The sequence below is a fragment of the Castanea sativa genome, chromosome 6 (genome assembly GCF_040712315.1).
Source record: "Castanea sativa cultivar Marrone di Chiusa Pesio chromosome 6, ASM4071231v1".
Taxonomy (NCBI): Eukaryota; Viridiplantae; Streptophyta; class Magnoliopsida; order Fagales; family Fagaceae; genus Castanea; species Castanea sativa.
Genome location: NC_134018.1, coordinates 46,495,441 through 46,510,997, shown reverse-complemented (window position 1 = coordinate 46,510,997; position 15,557 = coordinate 46,495,441). Strand labels below are relative to the sequence as shown.

The window sequence follows — 15,557 nt, the reverse complement described above, 5'->3', positions numbered from 1 at the left end:
AGCCAGGGCATACTGCTCTAAGAAGGGAAGTAGGCCTTAACACCTGCGTTCTAACGGCGAGCATATGATCGTCCTAAATACAATCGTCCATAAGGGCATCATGTAAACAATCACCCAACACTGGGAAACATTGCTTAAAAGGCAATTGAATAAAAATACATACACTCGTCCATGGAACAACAATGATGATAACTGAAAGTAAGCATTCATTAAACAATAAAAGGGTGAACGACCACCGTCCAAAAACCCTTGAAAAGTAAGCCTTGAAAGGCATTGTTTATAAAGCCGTCAAAAGTGCTCAGGACGAAATAAATGTACTCTTATACATTTTAAAAAAAAAAAAAAAAAAAAAAAAAAAAAAAAAAAAAAAAAAAAGAGAGAGACAGGAAGAAAACACTTAAACAAATGATGAAAATTTTCAAACGGGCATCAGCATTGTAGGGTCGTCTTCACGAGTTTGGTAGAGGCATCGTCTTCAACATTGACATCTTCGAGCTAGTCCGAAGAAAAGAACTAGCAAAGACCTCCAAGTTGAAGGACGATAGGATCAAGTCAACTTCGGAAACTTTTCTTTCGCCTCCATGCGAAAGTCTTCAAATCCAGCCGCATAGTTGGCGTCCGTAAGGTCCGTAAACCGCTTCGAAGCCCCGAACTCCTCCACGCCTCGTCCTTAGCTCCTCACAAGGGAATTGCTAAGCTCGTCTGCCTTTTCTCGAAAGTGGTCAAGACGAGAGTCCTTTTCCACTACATCAGCCTTTAACTCCTCGACGAGGTTTAGCAAATCCTTGGCCGCGTCCTTAGCCTCGGCCACTGCCTCGGCCTGCCTTTTGCACTCATCCTTAACCTCCTTGATCCTCCTCTCCAACAAGCCCGTCCTCGTCCAACTCGCAGCCCGCTCTAGACGCAGCTATAAACTTGGACATGGCCCGCACAAACAAATAAGAATTTTTGTATCAAGCAAAGTAAACAAGCATGAAAAGCTAACGACGAGAACAAATTTGTATCCATTACCTTGAAAAGATCGTGGACACCCGAGTGTTCAAAATCCGTCAAGGACATGTTGTAGCATGCAGCCACGTCCTCGTCGACACCGCCCGTTGGAACCTCTCCCAAGCCAAGCCCTCACTCTCGAGCGGTGTCGGGCACAACATCAACGGGAGGTCGGGACGAGGCAGAACGCCGGTCTTGGACGCGTGAGCGGGAGCAGCTCACACGACTCCACGTCGAAGATTGGGACTCGACGGTGGTGGAGGAGGAACAGGACAGCGGGAGAGACGACCCCCACTTTGGACGACTTTCTCTCGTGCTTGGCTCTCCCGCCGGGGAGGTTTTCAGGTTGATGGCCTTTGACAGCTCCTCTTATCGCCAACAAGGACGAGCCCTAGTTTCGTGTCTTGCTTGCCACGCTCGTCCACGACCCCTTTGCCTTTGTTTTCCTTCATGGTAGCCATCCCTAAAATAAATAATAATAATTATAAGTAAAAAAAAAAAAAAAAAAAAAAAAAAAAAAAAAAAAAAAAGAGAGGAAAGGCAAGACGAGAACTCACGTCCGGGACCGTAATCTCGTGGGCTAAGGCTTCGTAGGAGAGGCTCGGCCAAGTCCCCAAGTTGCAAGACGCCGCAAGGTAACCAAAGAGTGGAAGTCCTCTCTCGGGTGAAGACGAGCTTTCTCGGACGCGTCCTAGATGGAACCGGCTCAACGACGGCCTCCTAACACCTCGGCAACAACGACGAACAAATTAGCCCATAAAGATATGTAATGAAGGCGATGCTACAAGCAGTGGTGAGCATACCTTCGGGACGAAGGTTCCCTAAATCTCCCGTATATGGGGGAAATGAATCCCCGCCCACACGGCGTGGCGTCCCCGCCCAAAACCCGAGACGAAGAAGAACTCCGTCTTCCAACTCCTATCCGAGGTGACCAAAGATTTAATTATCCTACGCTCTTTTCTCCCGGGCCGTGAATTGATAAAAGCCACGAGATTGACTAATTTCGTAGGGTTTATAGCAAAAAAGGAACTCGGGTCACGGTAAAGAGGACAAATCCCCCTTCGAAAACCTCTCTCCACAAAATTTGCATAGAAACAACTAGTCTCCATGCATTAGGATTTAATTGACATAAACCTATACCTAACCTAGTAAGCAACTCCTCGGCAAAAGCATCGAGAGGCACCTAAGACCCCTAAGATAGGCTTCATAAACCCCAATGCCAAAATGAGGTTGGCAACACCACTCATCACAGACGGCCAATCTAGGATTTAGCTCGTCCGTGATTTGGTACCAACTCCTAAGGGACGTTAGTTTTCTCTCGTCCGTCTTGGCCGGAACCTACCAACAGCGTTGTACAGATACGTTTCAACCTCGTCCCTTCTAGTGGACGAGGCGCGCTAGAAGGACCAGCCCCTAGACCTGCATGCTACCCTCGTCCTAAATTCTTCCCGGAAAACTTCTAAGGGAACCCCAGAACCCCGAAACATACTCGTCCGAGGTGTTACCACTACTCCTACCGCCGTCACTACTAGAGCCACTATAGCTAGTCGTGTTACGATATTCATCGATCTCCCTATCAACGCTATTGCTAGACGAAGAAAAACTTTCGGACATTTTGGAAATGTAAGGGAAGCCTAAAACGAGCGTAGAGAAAATACCCGGCTCTAGACGAAGAAAACTAAAGGACGCCGGAATACTCCTAGACGAGGCGATGGACGAGAGATGTCAAACGAGAGAATTTTAAGAATGAGGAGGGTAGGAGGAAATCCACTATTTATAGGCGTTGAAAAGTAAAACCCGAACGCAATGACCAATCAGAAGAACCACGTGGCAACCTCCTCGAAAACCCTAACCCACACAACTAACCCGAGTAAGTAATGACACGTGACATAATATGAAGCCTTGGCAACCTCGTCCCTTACTTTCGAGACACGTGAAATAATGTGTTGAAACGAGTCGAAGAAACAAAAGAACTTTGGACGACCTTAGAAACTGGGGGCAACCGATAGGGGGAATAATATAGCCTATCTCCAAGTCGTCCATAAAGGTCGTCCATAGCCCACCTACTACCATAAACACCCTCGAAACTTACCTACATGTTGCCTCGTCCAGAAGAAGAGCTCAAGACGAGGTACGCACCATCGAGAGTGATGCACTCGTCCAGAGTGTCGACATCCTCGTCTTGAGCAAATTCACCCGTTGGGACGAGGCGCCCCCCCGCGTGCGAAACAAAGCACGCCCCAACTCGAGGAACTCAAGGACGAGGTTGTCACACTTAGGAAAATCTCCAAATGAGATATGATAATCCCTTATCCCACGCGTAACCGCTGTATCCGTCAAGTGAAACAAGAGCATAACTTCCAGACGGTTATGCAAGTTACGTTTGATTTCTATCTCTCCTCGAAGCCGGAGAAGTTCCAATTTTGGTAACCGCCTATGATAACACTATATAAAGGTCGTTTCGTACAAAACCCAAGGTATGTTCGCCTTTGACTCCAAAAAGTTGGAACTCAAATAACTTAGAGGAAAAACTAACTTTGCCATCGGAGACTTTTGGCACGGTAACCGCCGCCTTTGATACGCTTTTCTTCTTTTTCAGCGTAAAGATCCAAAGTATCCTTTCTAGTCCAAGATCCAAAATTACCGATTTTCTTGGCATCATCATGACTAATTAAGCTTACTTTTTAAAAATAATTTGATAAATTATTTATATTTTTATAATAAATTTTTTGTTTAATTTTACATACATCCATGCATGGATCATAAATTACATGCTTTTATTTTTTTATTTTTGGAAAGGTACATGAGCTACATGCTAGTTATATATAAAAGTTTGACTTTTCCAACCAACATAGTAGAAAAAAAAATAGTAATATTATTTCATATTTGTCAATGTACATTAATAAACACAATATTTATTATTTTGTGCATATAATGTACACAATTATTTTAATTAATATTTTCATATAAAACGTGCATTAGATGATATGAACAGAGGATAGATAAAAGCACAACTGTCCTTTTTAACACTCAATTTTAAATCAGATCCAAGAAATTGAACCCTATTACAAGAATCAAAACTTGATTTATTTATTTTTTTCCATTTTCCGTAGAACCAAACAGAGCCCATAAAATAACAAGTTTGCACTGAGAGGATTTAAAAAAAAAAAAAAAATTTCGCTGAGTTTGCAAACAATCACCGGTTGACCCAAATCGCCGGTGACCGGCTGGTCTGGGTTGGTCTCTGGACCTGTGTGGCTCTCCAGCAAAGTAACCGAAATTCTCGGTTTTTTTGTACCGGGCCATCTAAACCTTTGACCGCGTTTTTTAACCTGATCACCCGGTTAGACCGATTTAATTAATAAAAGTAGACTCAACCGGATAACCTCTACCCTAACCGGTCCATCCGGTTATTCACCCACTTTTCATAAAACCCTCCCCCCAACCACTAACTCGGTTCTCTCTCTCTCTCTCTCTCTCTCTCTCGATTTCAAAGAACCCATTTCAAGTAAGCCCCTCTCTCTCCAGTTTTTGTTTTTATTTTTATTTCAAGTACAATATATTTTGCTTTTTTATTTTTAATTTGTTGGGTACGAGGAATCTTTTTAGTTTGTTATGACTTGAATGTTAATTTTGGTTTAGTTTTTTTTGTTGTTGTTGTTTTTGACGATGATGTTAGTAACTTTTAGCATTTTCCACAGTTGTTGTTAAAAATAAGGTAGTTTGGTTTGGTTGGTTAAAATGGCAACGGGTTTGGAACATGTACCTGTAACACCACAAAAACAAGACCCAGCATGGAAGCATTGTAGATTGTTTAAGAATGGTGACAGGTCACAGCTCAAATGTATATATTGTAACAAGTTGTTCAGGGGTGGTGGGATTCATAGGATTAAGGAACATCTAGCTGGTCAAAAGGGTAATGCCTCTGCTTGTCTTAGAGTTCCACCCGATGTTCGGGTCTCAATGCAACAGAGTTTAGATGGGGCTGTAGTGAAGAAGAGGAGGAAGCAGAGAATTGAGGATGAGATTTTGAATGTTAACGCGGTTAGTCATGAGTTGGATGCTATTGTTAATCAGAGTGATGCCAGTACTGGGCTCCAGCTGACTGGAGTTTCAGATGCAATTGAACCCAATTCGAATTTGTTAGTGAGTTTGGAAGGGACTGGTGGGGGGGAGAGAAGGAAGAAGGAGAGAGTGAGGAGTTCTTTCACAAATGCTGCAAATGTTGATGCTACTGGAGGTGGTACTAGTAGCGTTGCATTAGGTTCAAAGAGGGTGAACAATCATGTTAATATGGCAATAGGGCGGTTTTTGTATGATATTGGGGCGCCACTGGATGCTGTGAACTCGGCTTATTTCAAGCCAATGATTGATGCAATCGCTACAGCAAGGGACGGGGTTGTGCCACCCTCGTATCATGATATTCGGGGTTGGATTTTGAAGAATTCAGTTGAAGAAGTGAAGAATGACATTGATAAGATCAAGGCAACATGGGGGACGACTGGTTGTTCTATTTTGGTAGAACAGTGGTGCACAGATACAAATAGGACTTTTTTATGTTTTTTGGCATATTGTCCTGAAGGAACAGTGTTTCTGAAATCCATAGATGCATCTGACATTATAAATTCATCGGATGCTTTGTATGAGTTGTTTAGGCAAGTGGTGGAAGAAGTTGGAGTAGAAAATGTGCTGCAAGTAATTTCTAATGGGGAAGAGAAATATATTATTGCAGGCAAGCGGTTGACCGATACTTTCCCTACTCTGTATTGGAGTCCTTGTGCAGCTCGTTGCATAGATTTGATACTTGAGGATTTTGTGAATGTTGAGTGGATAAATGTGGTAATTGAACAGGCTAGATCTGTTACCAAATTTGTCTACAATCATAGTGTGGTTTTGAATATGTTGAGAAGGCATACTTTTGGCAATGATATTGTAGAATCGGGAGTCACTCGCTCTGCTACAAACTTTACAACATTGAAACGAATGGTCAATCTCAAACACAATTTGCAGGCCATGGTTACTTCACAGGAGTGGATGGACTGCCCATATTCAAAGAAAACTGAGGGGCTGAGAATGTTAGATATTGTAACTAGTCAGTCATTTTGGTCCTCATGCATTCTGATAATCCAATTAACAAATCCTCTCCTGCAGCTCTTGAGAATAGCTGGTAGCGAGAAGAGGCCTGCCATGGGATATATTTATGCAGGAATATATCGTGCAAAAGAAACAATCAAGAAAGAACTTCTTAAGAGGGTGGATTATGTGGTCTACTGGAATATTATAGATTACAGGTGGGAACAACAGTGGCATCTTCCTCTTCATGCTGCAGGCTTCTTCCTTAACCCAAAGTTCTTTTATAGTATTGAAGGGGACATGCACCATGAGATCCTCTCAGGTATGTTTGATTGCATAGAGAGATTGGTTCTTGATACAAAAGTTCAAGATAAAATCATCAAAGAGGTAAACTCATACAAGAATGCAATGGGAGATTTTGGGAGGAAGATGGCAATTAGAGCTAGAGACACCTTGCTTCCTGGTGAGGTCCATTTTACTAGATTCAATTTTTTTTACCCTTCAGATGCAATGTTATGGCTTTGTCTCTCTAAGTTACTTGCATTCTTTAAAAATACTAATTGTGTAAAGGAGTTTACCACCATGATTTGTTAGAATGAAAACCTTGGTTATATATATATAGCGTGCATGACCATGACCTTTGTAGGGAAGCCTCCCTGTAGATCATTAAATCACTTTAAGCATATTGCACTAAAAATTTAGAGAAGCCCCTAGAGTACAGGTGGAAATTTGTACCAATCATGCACTGGTCAAATAATTCCCTGCACATCTTGCATGTATTTCAGAAGCAAAATCCCACTTGTCATCATTATTTTCTCTCTAGTTGTTGCTTTTCCCAATGAAGTTCAAATTTTCATTTTTTTTTTTAATAATTTGTTTAGCTGATTGGTGGTCAACTTATGGAGGAAGCTGTCCAAATCTGGCACGTTTGGCCATCCGCATTCTCAGTCAAACTTGCAGTTCAATTGGAAGTAGACGAAATCATATGTCTTACGAACAGACACATGAAACAAGGAACTACCTAGAGCGTCAACGCCTTACTGACCTTGTCTTTGTTCAGTACAATTTGCGACTGGGACAATTGTAAGTACCAATGGACCTTCTATATATATGTAAATGTTGGTTTGCAAATTGGGGGAGGGTTGAAATCTTAATTCTTTTTTCAACTTATTTTCTTACAGGATTAAGAGCGAAGAACAGGATTTGATGGATCCTATTTCATTTGTGGGCACTAATGTTGTTGAAGACTGGATCATGGGGAAGGACGTCTGTGTGGATGATTATGGGAGTATAAATTGGATGTCAGTTGATCCACCTTCCGCTAACTCAATGCTTTTAGGATCTTCAAATGATGCAGCTGAAGACTTGGGTTCAGGTAATTTTAGTTCCTTGGATGTGAAAATGTTATTAGAGAGTTATGAAATTAATATGTATATTTTGATCAATTTGTAGGGTTTGATGACCATGAGATTCTAAATAGAGGGAAAGAGGGTGAGGAAAAATGTTGAAGACACTGTAGTGTGCCATTAGAGCAGGATTCAACTGACTCCCATTTATACGTGGAGAGTCCAGGCTTATTACCTGCTGCTGGATGATTAAGCTTAGAAGATTATGTTAGTAAATGTTATGCCTCCAATCACAGATAGGTAATTATCATGTTAGAGATAGGAAAATAGCTAATAATTAGAATAAACAGTTGTATAATTTAAGGTGCTTTTGTAAATCTCATCTCTTCAATAGTTCATTCATTCAAGACGTTCAGATGAGCAGTGCTAAGCTGCATGTGCACTGAAGATATAGATTCTTTTTGAAGGAACGTAATTTTCTTAATTTTTCTTTTGCTTGAATCATATTTTTTTGACATCTGAGTAATTCATATTTATATTTTAATGCAAAATTTTCAATTTACTACTGCTAATCATGGTAGAATTCTTTACTAAGCCTTCTATTCCTACTACATGAAGTCAAGTTTGAAGAAATCCTATCCGTCATCTCTGTCCTGTGCTGTAACGATTATAGGTCCTCAATATTTCTTACAACCTCAAGCCATGCTTTTCAGTTTGCCCTTTTTCCATTAGAGTTCCTTACTTGACTTAAATCACTTCACCTGATTATTATTATCTTTGTTCTTCATTTCTCAAGCAAACTGTGTCGAGATGATTCATTCTCACGATTTATGAGAACTTTTGTCACCTATTAAATGTACCAAATAAAAAAAGGGGGAATAAAGAATGTTTGAGGAAACATATTTTGTACATATTATGTTGACAAGTGCCTTGGTGCGATGGTAAGTGCCTTCCATCGATTTATGAGAACTTTTGTCACCTATTAAATGTACCAAATAAAAAAAGGGGGAATAAAGAATGTTTGAGGAAACATGTTTTGTACATATTATGTTGACAAGTGCCTTGGTGCGATGGTAAGTGCCTTCCACCGAAAGTGACAAGTTGTGGGTTCAAGCCCAAGAATCAGCCTTCCCAATCTCCTCTCCTTGACCCTGCAAAAGTGGGAGTTTTGTACACTAGGTACGACCTTTTTTATGTTGACTATGTATATAGTTTAAAATCTTTTTATTTGTATTTTTTGCATGATTAAGATTTTGTTTTTCTAACGTTCACTATTAAAATCTTTTTTATGTTGATTGTACAACCTCTGAGCTGATGATTGCCTTGCAAACTAAGTTTATATTTGTTGGGTTTTGGTATTGATGTCTAGATTTGGTTGAGGTCCTCTATTGGCTCAATAAAAAATGCAGAAATTCCTAGTAGGTTTTCTCTAGAACTCCTTGTTGCTGACTTGAGTGGTCTAATATCTACTGCTTACTTTGCTTTCGTGATATTCTTGAGGTAGAAGCATTCTCAAAGACATGCAACACTATAAGATTTTTATGTTTAAACACTCACTTTTAGACTGTGAGGTTCCTTCTAGATCCATCTGGTCCTCTGGAAGCTTTATCAATATAGAAATATAACACAATTATAGGCCAGGAATGGGATAATTGAAGCAGCAAATCACACTGTGACTTAAGAATCAGGATATGAAGTCTATGGAGAGTTGAAGATCTGAAGTTTGAATGTCAAGCTAATAGTGTTATATTTAATTGATTAGCTTCTAAGATCAAGGTTTTTTTTCGATTGTCAATGCCAAAATTAGAGAGTTGCAAATAGTAGGATGCCATTATGGCAAAGGTGTGTCAAACTCTATAGTGAAAACATGTTTGGATGAATTCAAATTTCTTTATTTGTTTGTTATTAAAAAACCAAGAAGTTCATTCGATAAAGGCCGTTATGAGTTTCCAAGAGTTGCAGATACAATTTGATAATGCCCGCCAGTTCATCAATGGATCTGAAAGCTGTCATTGATCTGGGAAAAAATAGCAACCAAATCATTTTTTTTCTTAGGACAGGCATCCTTATGAGACAACATTGAACCTAGCTTATTAAACTGTGAGGGAGAGATTTACTTATCGTCATCTATTACACAGTACATAGATATGCTGTTTCTATCAAATAGAGAACTTGGGAATTCTGTCACAAAAAATGACTGAAAAAAAACAATGAGATTCAAGACAGTCAAGAATTTGCTTCTAGTTCAACTTCCTTTGTAGTTTTGTACCTTTATGAGGTGGGATTGGACACTTCTCTTGCATGTTAAAGCTCATGCTCTGCAAACATGTTATTTGAATTCCACATGGTAAAAATCTCCTGGCTGCACATGGTCACTTATGTTTGAATATGCTGGTGCACAGTTTGGTCGCATTTGTTCTCAATGGTTATGCCAGAAGAACTGATGAAGATGCTCTACCTTTTGTCTATTTTCCACAAAGGTGCTGACTACAGTTATTGGATTCTCTATGTTTGGACAAACTTAAGCTGGACCACTGAACCAATACTGCCAATGAGTTTGACGTGTTAAAGCTTTAGTTCATGCATACTCTACGATCTCACAATGTATAATTTCATTGGTTTGGAAAACATGGGGCAGACAGAATAAAACATTTTGAAAAGAAGGAAGAAAATGAAAAGGAAAAGTAAAAAAGAAAGCTACTCACTTGTTTGGGACATAGGATAGCAAAAGAGACTTCTTATTGTTTCTATAGAATGCCCTCAAGAGATAACTTTGTTTGTAATCATTACACACTCTTTCATGTTGTTGCAACTTGCAAGTGTCGGCTGTCAAGTAAATATTGACAAAAAGTCTACACACAATTGTTGCATTTTACCAAATTATTTTTCACTATGGTTGAGGTGTCGTGTCATTGTGATTGATGTTTAGAAAAATTATATTAATAGTAAGTTTTCTTAAATGATGTATTGTTTAAAAAGTTTAAGATATTAGATACGATGATGTAGTAATCATTAAACCATGTAATTCTAACACTCTTTTTTATGTCTAAGTTCAAATTACTTTTTAATAGGTAAATTTTAACATGTAAGAATTTAAATAAGAAGTAGAGTGAAAGAAATAAAGATTAAACTCAAAATTTTTTATTCGGATATCATATTAAATTACCGATTGTCTTAACAGTTTAATGTAAACATTGGTGAAAATTTTTGTTACACTATCATTTTTCTAAATACTAATTGTCATGGATGATCTTTTAAGGAAATTTATATCATGAGTTCATTTCATATACCACAACATATGTTCACCAAAATAGAAGATTTCACAATATACCTTTTGCTCCTCAAGGATTTTTCCTTGGGACCTAAAGAAGTGAATAAATAACTAAAAGACAAAGCTAAAAGGCAATTTCGACTTTGTCTATATGACTATATGAACGCAGTAGTGGCAGTTGTCCGGTCCGGAGCAATATTTGAAATCTTGTTATATATATATATATATATATATATATATATATATATATATATGTAATTTCCTTTAGTACATTTTTAAAGATATATTAGATGTTGCTTACAATTTATGGACGTTAAAAAGATAGATGAGTGGAGGAACCCACCAAGGATGGAGGTGTTTGCCGCTGCTGCGTCACAATTGATGTCATATGAAAGCAATTGATGTGCTTGCTATCTTACTTCCACTACTGAAAGTGTAAAACACAGATTGATCATGAAGACTAATAAATAGGGTTAAATATTAGTCCTGTTGATTGAAGATTCTAGTTCTCAGTTGCCAAAAATCAAAAGCCAACAGGTTTCATGGTAGAGACCCTTTATGAAAGCAACCCCTTCATGGGGAGGTGCTATCCGAAAGTCCTTTCTTTTAAGGCTATATCTGACTAGAAAGGATAGTATTTTTTTTTACTAGGTAATGGGGATCAAATCCTGGAAGCTAAGAAGAGCGTATGTTTTCTGGTACGGTAAGCGTATGTTTTCTGGTATGGTACAATATGGGATACAATAATATGGCAAATTCAAAAATATTAGAATACGATAAGGGGGATATGTGCATTAATTAATGTACTTGATCTTAGCTAAAAAGGGCTGAGAATTTTGATTAAGATTAATAGATAATAAGGTGAATCCATGACTATTAAATGATGTTTAGAATACAAATCAAGATCCAAAAAATAAAGTAAAAAAAGATAATTACAGAAATGTTTAATATTAAAACTAATATATAAAAAACATAAATAAAGATCTTCACAAGTTTGTGCTAACTCTCACTATTGGGGGTTTGTGTTATGACTAAATCGGGGCCATATTAAGGGCGTATCACAAATGTATTTGACACTTAAAAAATTAATAATAATCAAAGCCCAAACACACATGCAGAGATATCCCAATTCGAATATGGGTACTTGAGTAAAAAATGGAATATACTTGCTACCTAGGAAAGACACTGTTGGAGACCTGAGACGTGCCGACCAAACCAATGAGGACCAATGAGATATGGTGTTGCATATACTCATACATAAAATACTATATGCTTATATCATATCCACTCTCTTTGCATACTTCATAATTCATAACAATCTTAATTGCAAAATTGTAATGATGATTATAACAGTTTAGCAAGACATCTATATAATTTAATTGAAGCAGGAACGAAGTTTGTACTTTGTAGAGACTCAAGATTAGGATATCTCTTCCCTCTCTCTCTCTCTCTAAAATAAAATCATCCAAATATATTTTTATACTGAAGAAGGTCTAGTATGGTTGTTGGACGGTTGGCATCTAAATTCTAAACCTTAACGACTTAACTAACAACTCTCGTTGCTGTCAGGGGCTGCGCTACCTTAAGGTTAGGGTGGTTCCAGGAGGCCAGAACCACTTTGACTTGAATTTTTTATATATAAAGTAATTTAAAATTTTTTATTTGTTTACACTTAAAAAAAATTTGGAACACCCTCAATTTTTTTTATGCCAATAAAATTAAATTTTGCTCCATAATTTGTTTTACATTTTGAAGCCCCCACTAGTTGCTGTTTTTGTTTTTCAAGTTTGCCGAGGTATTCATTCGTTGTGTTTTCACCGCTCGTTGTGTTTTCTGTTTTTGGATCCCCCACTCGTTGTGTTTTCACCAAGCATATTCAGGATATGGTTTTCACTTTGCCTTGGTTGGTGGTTTAATAAAGCTTGCATTATTGGAAGTAGTCAGGAATTTCCACAAAGTAACTTCATCATTAGCTCAGGATTCTTTTGAGATGATGAATAAATTCTCTCTCTCTCTCTCTCTCTCTCTTTTGGGCTAGGTTGATGAATAAATTCTATATAAAAAAAATTTAAACAAATTCTAATAGTATATTTACAACCTGAAGAAAAGAAAATGATGATATTAGTCTATGTACATCAAAACAAATTTACTAACATAACTAACATAATCATACATTAGAATTGAAATCCAAAAAAAAAAAAACCCAAAAAATATTTCATGGCTACCTAGTATCATGTAAAGGTGAGGCTGAACCAGCTTCAATATCAGGATCCCTATCATCTCCAACAGAGGACCAAGTGGTCACCTTCTCATAATTCGATGATGTCATATAGGAATTTACATAATCCTCAAACTCACTACCACCAACACCACCACCCTTTTTTCCATCATATGCATCTGGTGCTAACACAGTCTCAGGCAGTGGTACCTCTCCATCTAAGTACCTCACTACTTGCCTCATTGGTGGGCGTGCCTTGGGTGCATTGTTTGAACACATCAAGCCTAGTTTGAGTAACACAACAGCCTCGAGCTCATCAAACTCACCCCCTAACCTTGAATCCACAACTTCAAGAATTGCTCCTAGTCTCCACTTCTCCCACACCCAGTCCACCAACATTAGCTCCTCAGGCAATGCTTTAGGCTCAATGGGTCTTCTACCACATACTGCTTCTAGGACCAAAGCACCAAATGCAAACACATCTGTGCTTTCTGTAGGCTTGCCTGTGCGTGTGAGCTCGGGGGCTAGATAACCCAATGTGCCCACAACTCTTGTAGTGCTTGGATTGGTGCCACGCTCGTATAGTTTAGCAAGACCAAAGTCACTAAGCCTTGCATTTAGATCAGAATCTAATAAAACATTCCCTGCCTTGATGTCCCTGTGAATCACAGTTTGTTCCCACTCTTCATGTAAATACAAAAGCCCTGCAGCCACACCTTTGACGATATTAAACCTCTGCTCCCAACTCAGAATTGCTTTAGGCTGATCAAAGATGTACTTGTCCAAGCTTCCATTAGGCATAAAGTCATAAACAAGTAACAAATCCGCCCTTCGCCGACACCATCCTAATAATTGAACCAAATTTCTATGTCGAAGCCGACCAATAGTAGCAATCTCAGATATAAATTCTTGCAAACCCTGCTTTGATTCATGCGAAATTCGCTTAACTGCAACTTGGGTGTTCGAATTTGGCAGTGTCCCTTTATAGACTCGACCAAACCCACCAAACCCAATTAGCTCTCTGTCTCTAAAACCCCTTGTTGCTTTCTTAAGCTCCTTGTAAGTAAATCTGTGTGGACCAATATCAAGCTCCCAGGCCTCAATCACATCAGCGTTCTTGATTTTCCTTATGAGGTAAAAAGCCGAACCAATCACCAAAATTATAACCAAAGTAGCTGAAACAGAAACACCAACAATTAGGCCTGTGTGATTGTTCACGTTAGACCCTGATGGTGGTGAAGGGAGTTGATCCAAATACAAAGATTTGGCATCTCCATTCATCTTAAAGCTCCACCCCATGATATAGTGAGAGCTAGAGAGCAAACCAGTTGAAGAAGAAAAACCAACATACATAGATTCTTGAAGAACTAGTGAAAGGTCCACTTGAACAGACAAAAGTGTAGACCTTGGTTTAATAGATGAAGGTGAAAGCCTCACATCTAATTGATTACTCTGTGAATCATATTTTATCCAAGCCTGAATTACTTGACCACTCTTCAAATCAAGAACTTGACTTGAACTATTAGCACCATCAAAATAAGCTGCAGTGGCTGATTTGTTTGATACTAAGCTATTGATATCGATGCCAACATGGTTGTCATTGATGTCCGCGAACTCGAAGTCTTGGACAGTATCAAACTCGACCGCAAATATGTGGTTGGTGATGTTGCCATTATCGGTGCTGTTGACAAGACCAAGATACTGACTTGGTAGAGCCCCGGGAATCTCTTTGGTGGGAGAGATTGTGAAAGCCAGGCCATGGCCACCAAGCTTAGCATACTCAGGGACCATAGCGAAAGCAAAGGCAGTTGAAAAGGAAAAAGCTTTGCCATCCGTGGAGTTCTTGAATTGGATTGGATTTGAGTAAAAGGCATGGCCTAGTTGTCTCTGAGTTTCGTTTGTTAGCTGAAGTATACCATTGCCTTGAATCTGTGCAACACCATTTAAGCTCAAGTTGCTGGCTACACCTATACCTTTGAACCCACTGAAGAATAGCTCATCAAACTGAGATTTTGCTGGGTTCGAGAGAAGAACAAGGAAAGCCCAGAAGAAAAGATTGAGTCTTCCTGCCATGGCTGTGAACAGAAGTGAGGCTGTGTGAACTAGAGGGCGTCTAGGTGTTAAGGAATGAGCAGTGGGTGAGCGTAAGATGTGAAAATGTTTGAAATTTTTTGCTTGGTCACATTTTGTTCTTTCTTTGGTTAGCTGAAGAACGAAAGAAAAAGAGAGACTTAGGTATGTTGGGTTGTGAAAAGGAGATCTGGTCATATATATGGTCTCACTTTCGCATGGAATTTTCAGAATGTGGTTAAGCAGGCCATTTTAACTTTAAGCCCCACCCACCGAGTTTGAAACTGAGCTATGACAAACTTGTTTTATAAACACTTAAAATGATTCTGCTATGTTTTGCTTTAGAGTTTAGAGTACTGGACCAAAGTTTACCATTTTGTCATCTTTTTCTGTTGGCGATTTTTACCAAGCTCTGGTCTATTTACCCAGTTTTCTAATTATTGAGGTGCACCTAAAACTAAAGACCGGTAACATAAATTCAAGATTGAGTTTTAAAATACCGTATAATCTGATAGAGATGGAAGTAAACCATGTACTCAACTTAGGATTTCTGTTTCTCTGAACATGGTCAACTATTCAGGATTGTTGA

General features: G+C 38.8%; 2 protein-coding genes across 2 annotated transcripts; one reads left to right on the top strand and one right to left on the bottom strand.

The window, feature by feature from the left end:
* Positions 1 to 4,359: 4,359 nt before the first annotated feature.
* Positions 4,360 to 7,928, top strand: LOC142638021 (uncharacterized). The gene is made up of 5 exons (XM_075812008.1): positions 4,360 to 4,498; positions 4,692 to 6,526; positions 6,945 to 7,146; positions 7,245 to 7,438; positions 7,516 to 7,928. Exons 2-5 carry the CDS (start codon positions 4,732 to 4,734, stop codon positions 7,569 to 7,571), a joined length of 2,247 nt encoding a protein of 748 aa, XP_075668123.1. The 5' UTR covers positions 4,360 to 4,498; positions 4,692 to 4,731; the 3' UTR covers positions 7,572 to 7,928.
* A 4,819-nt stretch (positions 7,929 to 12,747) lies between these two features.
* Positions 12,748 to 15,239, bottom strand: LOC142641346 (L-type lectin-domain containing receptor kinase S.4-like). The gene has a single exon (XM_075815764.1). The coding sequence runs from the start codon at positions 15,164 to 15,166 to the stop codon at positions 12,902 to 12,904; it is 2,265 nt and encodes a 754-aa protein (XP_075671879.1). The 5' UTR covers positions 15,167 to 15,239; the 3' UTR covers positions 12,748 to 12,901.
* Positions 15,240 to 15,557: the final 318 nt, after the last annotated feature.

What these genes read in the sequence shown, in the direction of transcription:
- LOC142638021 (XM_075812008.1), top strand. Translation starts at nt 4,732, where the DNA reads ATGGCAACGGGTTTGGAACATGTACCTGTAACACCACAAAAACAAGAC. An exon ending in TAGAGACACCTTGCTTCCTG is followed by an intron (nt 6,527 to 6,944) that starts GTGAGGTCCATT and finishes TAATTTGTTTAG; the next exon opens with CTGATTGGTGGTCAACTTAT. An exon ending in AGCTGAAGACTTGGGTTCAG is followed by an intron (nt 7,439 to 7,515) that starts GTAATTTTAGTT and finishes ATCAATTTGTAG; the next exon opens with GGTTTGATGACCATGAGATT.
- LOC142641346 (XM_075815764.1), bottom strand. Translation starts at nt 15,166, where the DNA reads ATGACCAGATCTCCTTTTCACAACCCAACATACCTAAGTCTCTCTTTT.